Here is an 11,861-nt window from a genome sequence, read left to right on the forward strand (position 1 = left end):
GACAGATAAGTGAGTTGAAGGTGGAAAAGAGGCGACGTGGGTTAGAAAACTGGGTGGATTTTAGAGATTTGAAGAATGCTTGCTTGGCAATTGAAAGGGCAATGCTGTAAGGTTAGAGGATGAATTCATAGTGGAGGGAATGAGATTTCCTCCAGTGGTGCTCTGCAGTGCGGGAGCACTTTTGCAGGTAGCGGGTCTGTTTGTTGTGTCATGTCTGTGTTTTGGATCGTTGAACACTATATGTAGTAACTGGAGCTGCATTGTCTAGGGCTGAAATGAGTGTTTTGTTATAGAAAGAGGCAGCCTGATTAGGACAGGACAATGCAGTCATTAGAGAAAATATTTTCAGTTAAAATAAAAAGTGGATTGGGTTAAGGGTACTTAGGTTTCGTTGTGTATGTGTGTATTTGGGTGCAGGGGGAATGGCATGAGGTGAGTTGAGGCTGAAGAAAAAAGGTTGTGGTCAGAGAGTGGGAAGACTCTATTCTAGAAACTAGAGATGGAGCTGTAGCGGGAGAAGACAAGTTCAAGGGAGTGCCCATCACAGTGTGTGGGAGATGAGGTCCATTGGGAGAGGCCAAAGTAAGAAGAAAGTGAAAGAAGTTTAGTGGCAGAAGAGACAGTAGGATTATCAATGGTAATGTTGAAATCGCCTAGCATGCTTGTAAGCAGGTCAAAGAAAGTGAGTCAGGCCGCAAAGTTATCAAGTAATTGGGAAACTGGACCTTGGGGGAGATAAATGACAGCAACACGAAGGTGGAGAGCATAAAAGAGAATGAGAGGGAGGGTTCAGAGGGTATGACTCAGAAGGTGCAGCTTGGAGAGAGTAGAATGCCTACTTCACCGCCTTGTCTATTTCCGGATCTGGGAGTATGGCTGATGGAGAGTCCCCATAGGAGAGAGCTGCAGGGGATGTAGTGTCAGAGGAGGTGAGCCAAGTTTCTGTAATGGCAAGGAGGTTGAGGGATTTAGAAATTAATAGATGGATGAATGTAGGTTTGTTACAAACAGATCTGGCATTCCATAATGCACAGGAGAAGGGAAAAGAAGGTAATGGAGATATTTGGATAAGGTGGGATTGGAAGTACAAGACAGATGGAATGGTTTGGGGTGGAGCGAGGAGCGTCAGCAGATAATGGGGATTGTACAGGCCCAGGGTTAAGTGAGATATCACCAGCAGTCATGAGAGGGAGTATGGTGAGAAAAAGGACATGCAAGGAGGATTTGGAAGTGTGAGGTTTTTTTCTGTTCATGTAGGCTGGAGAGTGTGGTGGGTGCAGAAGACAAAACAGTTCATGTGTGCAGACTAGCGAGGTGGCAAGTAGTGAAGGGGAAATCATAATCGGGGAGGGAGGAATATGATGATGGAGAAAGAAGAGGAGTTTGGAGAGAAGTACGGTGACAGTAAATAGGAGAGACTGTACATTGAGTAGGTGCATGATGGATAGATGTGAATGAATGTGTATTAGCTTGGGTAGGTAATGAGAGAGTAGAAAGGAACAATTAGTTCAAATTGTGTGGGGCAATGGAAGAGATGAAGGATACTTTACTGCCTTGCGTTAATGGAGTAGGTAGTTTCTGCCGCTTTGACACAATGAGGTCCAGGAGGATGCTGACAGTTGGGTGCAGAGGGTCCAGCAGCCAACCAGAGATGGCAGCAGCAATCACAATTGAGCTCAGTGAGTAGCTGAACAGATGTTGAAACAGCAATGACAGTTGATCTCTGTGGGTCCCACAGCTGAACAGAGATAGTAGTTCTGTTGATTATAAAATGCCCTATCTTTCCATTGGAGAGATAAAGTAATTCCCTATATTCAGGATCATGTTAAACAAAAAAAAAAAAAATTGGGTGTAAATATTGCAAAACCAATAACATAACCAAATATTTATTTGGAATATCTTTATTAGAGACAACATTATCCCATTAAGATAAAATACCTATATTCTGCAGAGGCTAGTATGCCTCTCACACAGCTCTATTTTATTAGTATACTTTTGGTCATTGATTTTTTTTATTTGCCATTAATATTTGTGATACACATTTTATGATTTCCTTACATTCATTCTGATACACCATTTTTGATGTTATCTTCCTTTATAGTCAGTTTTATATTTTTTATATATTGGTTTATCCCACCCCTCCCTTTCTCAATATGCGTCACAGTTATATGTAAATTATTATGAATTTACGATAATTTGCCCTAGATTTTATCAATGTGTTATATTTACCATAGAATTAAACATTTAACGATTTTTTGCTTATATGTCCAATGTTTTCTCTATGACATTTTTTCGCTAAATATGTTAAATAAAAATATTAATATATTCTAATAATAATAGAAAATAATAGGATCCTAATGGGCCTTGATGGAATCTGCCATTCATCGGCACTACAATATCTTGTAATGTATTACAGAAGCTAGAGACATCCGTCTTGTGCTTTTCTGTGGTTACAAAAGTTCCCTGTGACAATTAATATCCATATAATTTAAAGTAAGGCGTGCATTATCCCATATTTATTTGTACCTTAATACAACAATTGTATACAATACATGAATCATTAATTATCCAATAAAAATTCAGTTTCATGAAGCAACTAATTGGACTTTAATTAGACTTTGCAATATGACAATACAATATTATATATTATATAAACATGGGGTTCTTAGTGTACGTTTTAGTCAAATCATGAATGCCCATCTACCGCGACAAGATGACCTCATCCAGATGGCTACCTACACTAACAATCAAAAAATGGATACATATCTCTTTATGTAGAATACGCCTAAGGTTAATAAGGATCTCCTTTAATGTTGTATATGTAAACAATAAGGGATTTTATTTCACATCTTACATATCACCACAAAGGAACTGTTCATGGTAAATATGTCCCTATATCTGTGAAGTGGATATCTCACTTCTAACAGAAATGATATTCATCAAGAATCTTGCAAATTTTGATTATGCTAGCTTTAGATCAGCAGTATCAAAAATGAATCAATAAATCATTTTAAATGTAGCTCTTGTGGTATGTCTTTTTTAGTATAGTCAGAGACCTTCAAACATTAGATTTGCATTTACATAGTATATTTACTTTGTATAGAAATAGAAGTACCCACTGGGATGGATTCAGCTACCTGCACTGCTCCAGGTGGGCTTTCAGTCAATGATACTCTACTTTTATAAGTGCCTCTGGCTTTTCAGTGTTGTAGAACTAAAAAGCACAGCATGTCTTGTCAGAGGACAACCCGGATTTTGTAGATCCAAAGCAGCTGGAGAGTCGTAGGTTACACTGTATACAGCCCGCCTCATAATCGTACTTGCCTACTCTCCAGGAATTTCCAGGAGGCTCCCGAATTTCAATGAGCCCCCCTGGACTCCTGGAAGAGTAGGCATCCTTCTGCACTGTGCTGGAGGCAGAGCTAAATGGCATGATTTCGCTTCTATAGCCCTCGCTATGAAATGCCGTGATTTTTGTAATTCCTTGCAGAGGTCGGGGCCCTCCTACCCCCTGTCACATGACCTCTCCTCTGGGAGATCTTGAAAAGTTCTTGATTTGAAAAGTGGCTCATAATAAGCACGCAATGTTTCATTGGCACCAAAAAATGAATTCCCCCATGTGACATTTAATGCGTCAGTCCAACACTGTCCCTGCTGTTCTTTTTCACCCCAACAAGCCACCACCTGCTGGCGCTGCCCCTCCCTTCTGTACTAAAGGGGCAGGGGACCATAGCATTCACTTTCTCCAGATGCCATGATACACCTCTGTAATACAGTGCCTAAAATATGGCAGTGTATCAATTACATAATTAGCAAATTAAATAATTCAATTTTATGTTATAAAATAAATGTAGAGAAAGTTTTCATGACAATAGAAAAGGAAATATTTTCAGAATTATACATTTAATTAACAACTAAATTCCTTCCAATCTAACCAGTTATTGCCATTATAATAAAGGATTAATGGGCAATTTTGAGTAGACCATAATTGCCATATAAGCCATGTCAAAAACAAAAAACCACAGGGTATAAAATTGCAAAACCAATAACACAAATAAATAAATAGGCACTCATTGACTATGACCATGTTGTGGCCAAAATAATCCCTAGAGTCAATAAATATGATGAAATTCTAATAATAACAATTTTAAATTTAAAGTAGGCTGATGATATTACTCTACACAATTTCATGAAGGCTTTTCTAAAAATAAAATCTAATTTTATTTTAAGATGATGAGTAAAACAAGTGCAATATGACACAATAAAAACTAAAGTGGAATGAAATAAAAAACAATAAATATATTCACACTTCCTCAGTCCCTAACTTATTCCCAATATCATTCATTAATCAATGGTTGCACATGACTGAAATAATGCACATTAACTATAACACGAAACAAGATGCTTATTACAGTTAAACACATCCAAATTGCAACAGTTTATTATGGTCAGTGTAATGTCTGTACCATAACAATACTAGGTTTGTTATTGCTTGCTGATTGGTCTCAAATTTTTGGTCAAATCCTAAATGGGTGTAGGATTGCATCAATATGCCATGCCAGATTGGATTGCTTGATATGGTAAGTCCCAATTCAGTTCTGTAATGTTGGTATCAATGTCAGACAATGATAGCCCCTCGCTATACACAGTGATTAGACATGATATAGGAATAAAATGCACCAGACACTTTCTAGAAAAAGACCCTCATTTAAGTCAGGTACAGTTAGAATTTATTTTAGCAAATATTGAATTTATTTTAAGCCATAATTATTGTTGGTTCAGGGACGGTTTTTATTTGCAAAAATAAGGAACAGCAACAGGCACCAGGTTTGCCCCTAGCTATGCCAATCTGTATATGAATTATTGGGAAGACCAATATATATGGAGTGGCCATAGCTGGGGGTCAAACCTGGTGCTATGGAAATGATTATTGATGATGTTGTCATCATCAGGGAAGGTCCAGAAGATTCTGTTGTGGAATTTTTATAATACATTAATGAAAATGATTATGGTCTACTCTTCACAGCCCAACACAGCCAAAGCAAAACAGAATTTTTGGATCTAGAGATATTTATTCAAAACAACCACATTTGTAATAAAATAATTCCGAAAACAGGTTGATGTTAACAGTTATATTCTGGCTGACAGTCACCACCACCATTTATTTATGTTAGCACTTTTTATAGGGAGGAACCCCTATTTAATAGAGCTGCTCTTGAAACCCAAGAAGGAGCGCAGTCCCAAAATTTTGTATAAAACCAATAACACAACCAAATATTTATTTGGAATACTTTTATTACAGACAACATTAACCCATTAAGATATAATAAATATTTTCCACGGGGGCAAGTATGCCTCTCACACAACCAGGGTGGAGAGCTGCTGGGTGGTGGAGTGTAGCCTCGCCACTACCAGCTAAACCAACACTTCCACCTCCAGAGCAGTGAAATCTGACTGTCTCTATTTTGAGGGTGAAGTGAAGGAGCCATATGACAGATTTTGGCCTGGTTGTTCTTGATCAGCCATTATTCCAAACAGGAGTAAAAAGGCAGTAATTAGTACAAATTCTTAATTGCCCCTTTCACTGTCTCATATAGGGCTTTGCACTCACCATTCATTTTCTATAGAAAGTTCTGAGCTACTAATCACTATCATCATCATCATCATCACCATCATCATCATCATCAATATTTATTATTTACTTATTAATATTGGAATAACATTAATTGGACAAAGTACAAAAGGCCTGCCATGTAATAGTGATATGATTGATTCACTATGTGATTAATATAACCTTATCAGGTCAAGTCCATTTGAAAGTGGTGTAGAGGTGTCTTTATTTGTACCAATGATGGTCTATGAGTGGTATTGGATATTTCACATTGCAACCTAACATTATCTGGATGTATCTATGTACGTGTGAGACAGAGATAACCTTTACAAGTGAATTGTGTCATATTTAATCCCACAGAAAGCCTCACAATCTACTTCCTACAGCATATACATCAGCCTAAGGAGGAGGCCCATGAGGAGGAGGTGGCCCATGAGCATGAGGTGACCAGTGAGGATGATTCAGTTAACGAGAAGGAGGCAGTCAAATAGGAGGAGGCAGGCCAGGAGGTAGTAAATATTTCAAATGTCTCTCTCCATTTTGCACATCACCATCACCAGATGATTGAGAGGAGGATGACACAAAGGAGACTGGTGAAGAATGGTAGTATCTTAATGTTATAATGTACTATAATATTTTTATTTATTTTTTGGTAGCATTAAATTGTAGATCTCAGAAAGCCTTTCTTTCCCAAATGTGGTTTGACCTAGACCCCGGCAAAGTTTGTCCTTCCACACCATGGTCTGACACCATGGGCCTAATAAATGTATATTGCCAGGCAAAATATATATCTGCATGTATCTCCAAGAGAGCTTAAGTTAATGTAACACTTCTGAACTCTGCTGAGCCTGAAAAAATGTGCGACCAAAATACAACCATAGAACTAAGATACGTTTTATAAATGTACTTAGATTGGAAGTTTTTTTAATTTCTACAGCTAACAAAGAAATCCCCCACCTTTCAAGCTCCCCAGCCCAATTATTCGACACCCAAAGCCAAATTCCCCCTGCTCAAGTTTTTGATAAAAATATATTTTAATTTATTTGAAAACATTGAGTAAAAAAAATAGTTGTTGGTTTATAAAAAATTGTGTGTTTTATTTATGTAAAGGAAATGTGTACAAAGGTACATTGGTTCTATAATGAAGGAATATTTTGAACGTGGCAGAATATCTGAAATACATTTGTCCCTTTTGAATGGGTATTAACTACAACATATTTTCAAAAAAAAATAAAGTTTCTGATGAGGGTAGCAGGAATTAAAAATATATTAACTCTCCCCCTATTAGCGTGATAAACTAGTTTATTACAACAGTTTGTGTCAGTGATAATCGTTTTATTTCCCCACACTGTATATCTCAGCACAGCCATTATGCCATTATCCCCACATAGTATATGGGAGCAAAGCCATTATTTCCACACAGTATATGGCAGCACACCCATTATTCCATTATCCAAACACAGTAAATGGCAGCACAGCCATTATTACATTATCCCCAAATAGCATATGGCAGCACAGCCATTAGTCCATTATCCCCACACAGTATATGGCACCACAGCCATTATGCCATTATCCTCGCACAGTATATGGCAGCACAGCCATTATTCCATTATCCTCACACAGTATATTTCAGCACAGCCATTAGTCTATTATCCCCACATAGTATATGGCAGCACACCCATTGATTCATTATCCCCACACAGTATATGTCTGCACGCCCATTATTCCATTATCCCCAAATAGTATATGGCAGCACAGCCATTATTCCATTATCCCCACATAGTACATGGCAGCACAGTCATTAGTCCATTATCATCATATATGCTTTTTCCATATCATGCAATATTATACAAACATTATACATACAGCATCATGGAAAGAGCTAACAAGCAGGATTAGTACGAAATTTCTTTATAATTTAATGTATTTGCGTCCATGTGCGTTCTACTGCAGTCAACAAAACAAATGTGTATTGCACTCAAATGTATATAGAGCCCTCTCTATTTCACGCCTGATCTACCTCTTATCCCCCCACCCCTCTCTTAATATGTGCAGGGCTGGCCCATCCTTGGTCCTAATTAGACCTCTTTCTTCAATCACAGAACAAGGTGGGAGACTATAGTTACTGTGAGTGACACATACGTAATGGAACGTCTGAAAATGGGAAGACACAACCATTGTCTAGAACAACAAAGGACTGATGATTGAAAGTGCCAGGAACATTGAGTTAGTTACATCTAGGGAAAGATCTAATATTTGTTCCAGTTTATGGCCACAGTCTGAGGCGCTCCAGGAATGCTAATTATTTTACAAAAGACCTATAACATTGTGCCAGCACTGCTGTTTGCGGTAACATCATCTCATACCTGCGCTATCGTTTTTTTCTATACATTTTTTCAACTATTTATTTTCTATCTATTTTTTATTATTTTCTATTTATTTATTTTTTATTCATTTTCTCTTTATTTTCTACATTCTATTTCCTTTCTGATTATACTAGCAGTATACCCTTGATATATGCTATCATCATAGTAAACATAATCATACTAGATACATATTTAGAAAATACATTTGTGACACATTGTACTGCAACATTATCATTCCTTTAAACTGCGCCCTCTTCCATTTTCCTCAATCTGGATTACAATTGGTGCAAAGGGACAGAGTCGTAACTTAGAATTGTAGCGCCTGGGGCGAGAAAGACAAATGCCGCCCCCCTAGCCCTCAATTTGAACCAAATGAACGTAAAATCTTCCTAAATTGCGCCCCCCTTCAGCGTTGCGCCCTGGGGGGTCACCCCTGACGCACAGCCCTAGTTACGGCCCTGCAAAGGGATCTATCTGTAACATAACAACAGATAAGCTCTTGAAGTTTCCCTCAGATAAGCAGGTAATTGGTAATTAATGGAGGAAGGAGCTTTCTTGTGTATTTTGTACGTTACTGTCTTGAAAGAATTCCGGATGTATGATAAAATATTTGCTTATCAGTCATTTCAGTCTGTTTAGAGACTAATGTTTTTCAATGGGATATGGTAGAAAAAGTCTCCTGTGAGTAGCAAAAAGTCTACAACCATGATCACTATACCTCAACCAGTGGCAGAACTACCAGTGGTGCGGCCGCTGTGGTGCACCGGAGCCCATGTTGATAATGGAACCCACTGCATGGCATGACAGATGCAGATGATCAAGGGCCCCGGTTTCCTCCTCCCTCACTCTCCGCACCGGGGTCCACAGCTCACTAGTTCCGCCTCTGACCTCAACTATATATCAAATATTTTCAGATCTGATAAGCTACTGAAACATTTACACATACAGTTGTAGCCAGAGTTATCCCAAGTGATATTCATCATCATCATCATCATCACCATCTATTTATATTGCGCCACTGATTCCGTAGCGCTGTACAGAGAACTCATTCACATAAGTCCCTGCCCCGTTGGAGCTTGCAGTCTAAATTCCCTAACATACACAAAGAGAGGGAGAGAGAGACTAAGGTCAATTTTTGATAGCAGCCAATTAACCTACTAGTGTGTTTTTGGAGTGTGGGAGGAAACCGGAGCACCCGGAGGAAACCCACGCAAACACGGGGAGAACATACAAACTCCACACAGTAAAGGCCATGATCGGGAATTGAACTCATGACCCCAGTGCTGTGAGGCAGAAGTGCTAACCACTTAGCCACCATGCTGCCCATTCTTCTGACTTCATCTGACCTAACCACTGATACCTTAAATCAGTGGGACTGTCCTTGTCAGGATACTTGAGCAATAAAACATCACTCTGCTTCAAAGAACTGCTTGACAACTTCTTCAATATTGCTGTTTCCTGTTATCTACAGATTAGACCCTAAAATCTAATCCGTTCTCCGGCTGTTTCTGCGGTTTGGACCCAAGCGCTTCCAGTACCATCGCCTGCCTGCTACCTGCAGCCCTGGTTAGTGTGATAGGCCAGGGGGGATCCATCCACAGCATCCCTGATCCATAGTAAGAGGTCAGGAGTACCAGTTGGGTACACCAGCAAGGAGACACGCTAGCAGCGTCAGTGACCCAGAAGGAACGTGGTTCTGAGTGCCATAGAAGGCGCTCAGTGGTGGAAGCAGCTTAAGCCCCTCCTACTGCGGCAAGAGGGCGCTTTTTGGATAGCAAAAGGGAACGGTGGCAAAGTAAGCCCAGCCGGTTCCTCGCAACAACAGACAGGGTGGCATAGGCGGTCCATCCTGTCACAGATATTTCATGCAAATCCACATAAGTAATATTTATCTTTAATTGAAGAATTAATGATTTGAAGCATTAGGCATTTGACTTCATCAGTGACATAAAGCATACGATGAAGTAATTCTGAAATAAATTATTATATTATATTACATTATATTATATTATATTATATTATATATTGTACTGAAATAATATATATTTTTTAATCTATGTCAGAGTGGCCTAAATTATTCTGCCCATTACTCTGATTCCCAAAAGAAAAATAATTTGGTTTCTAAGTTTGATTATGCAGGAATTTAGAGAAATATGTTACTATGTATTTGGAACATAAACATATCATTCTATAACCTTTTACCATACAGAACCATTTAATTTGTATTTTGACAGGCACACTTGAAAAAACAGAAAGGACAAAACTTCCTTGTGTTTGTTGAAAGGTCTTTATTCCTTGAAAAGAAAAGAAACTCACTGAAACTTGATATAAAAACCAGAAAACAAAACCATAATCTGTGAAAATTATGTAATCTGTATTTGTGAAAATTATATATATAGACTTTGGTTTCTACTTAAAGGAGATCAGAGTTCAATAAATTCTTTATTGTTCACTCTATTTGTGTAATATATATATATATATATATATATATATATATATATATATATATATATATATACATATATATGTTTCACAAATAGAGTGAACAATAAGGAAATTGTTGAACTATGATCTCCTTTAAGTAGAAACCAAAGTCCGACAACTAAAACACATTTATTCCTTCCTTGTGTTTGATTATGTATAAAACCCTGATCTGTTTTCAGCAGAAAACAACTTCAAACAAATGAAACACATTAATTTCAGTCACACTATAGCTGCTATTAAGCGCTATTATAGCCTAGTTTCCTAATATTATTTCTGTGTAGCTTATGGGCAACAAACGGCTTCATATTATTATTGCTTATTTGAATGACTTGCTCCTGCACAGCGGAAAGCATCAAGAACTGAGCGTTTCAGTCTTACATTGCTGGCTATTAATATAACAGAGTGCAGGCTCGGGTAGGCAGATGCACAAGTACTGTATAATAATGGATATAATAAATCTCCTGTGTCGCTAAAAACCAACAAGTTTGCAGTTATAAAATATAGAGCATAAAGGACCAGAAATGAGATCAGATTTCTAATTGCACCAATATGAGCGTCAAGTTGGATATAAGTGAATCCTGAATATTTGGGGCTCATATTCCTGGTGTGTTTCAGGAGTGATAGAATCAGAAGACCAATGGTTGCACAAAATATTAGGAATGGTAAGAAGGTTCCTGTGAAAAAGATGATGAACATGTTCATAATATTTACTTCAATAGTTACATTTCCTGTATTAGAGCTGTTAATGTCATGGGTAGAATTCATGTAGTGTACTGAGTACACGCACCATTTCATTGGTAGACTGGAGAGAAAAGACACCATCATTGATTTAAGAAGCAGCCATGGCACCAACCTGGAGATGTTCATCTTAAGTCTCAGGAATAATCTGTTGCTGAAGTTTGTGATCTTTACGCAGTAGAATACACAGAGCACGGTGCCCCACCACAGGCTGCAGAATGCCACAAATATAGTTGCAGTGACATAATATTCAAGGGTATTTATACTTCGAAAGATTGAATGAGGAGCAATAATATCAGCAATATCTGTAAGAATAGCAATTAGAAGAAGGATCCTCACCATTCCCAGGCTGGTCATGATAATGTCAACGGCTTGAAGAGTTTGACCCTTCAACCACCAAATGAAGATTCTTATCACAATAAATGCATTAAAAAGAAATCCGACAAATATCATAGAACAACAAATACTTAATAACAAAAAAAAAGTTGTAACATTCATATTTTCTTCAGAGGATGATGTTCGTGTGTCAGAGTATCTGATTTCTTTATAACCATCCAGAACTGTGTGTCTTAATGTGGACAAGGCTGTCTGTGTTGTGACATGAACTGAGACTGTGTTATTATTAAATATAGGAATGTACTTTCCATGACATTTGGTTATAA

General features: G+C 37.9%; 1 protein-coding gene across 1 annotated transcript; it reads right to left on the reverse strand.

Annotated features, from left to right (window-relative positions):
- Positions 1-10,770: 10,770 nt before the first annotated feature.
- LOC142142570 (taste receptor type 2 member 39-like) lies at positions 10,771-11,652 on the reverse strand. Its single transcript, XM_075200452.1, has one exon. It carries the CDS (start codon positions 11,650-11,652, stop codon positions 10,771-10,773), a length of 882 nt encoding a protein of 293 aa, XP_075056553.1.
- Positions 11,653-11,861: the final 209 nt, after the last annotated feature.

This window comes from Mixophyes fleayi, chromosome 3, assembly GCF_038048845.1.
Source record: "Mixophyes fleayi isolate aMixFle1 chromosome 3, aMixFle1.hap1, whole genome shotgun sequence".
Lineage (NCBI taxonomy): Eukaryota > Metazoa > Chordata > Amphibia > Anura > Limnodynastidae > Mixophyes > Mixophyes fleayi.

Coding starts and splice junctions, on each gene's coding strand:
- LOC142142570 (XM_075200452.1), bottom strand. CDS start 11,652: ATGATATTTGTCGGATTTCTTTTTAATGCATTTATTGTGATAAGAATC.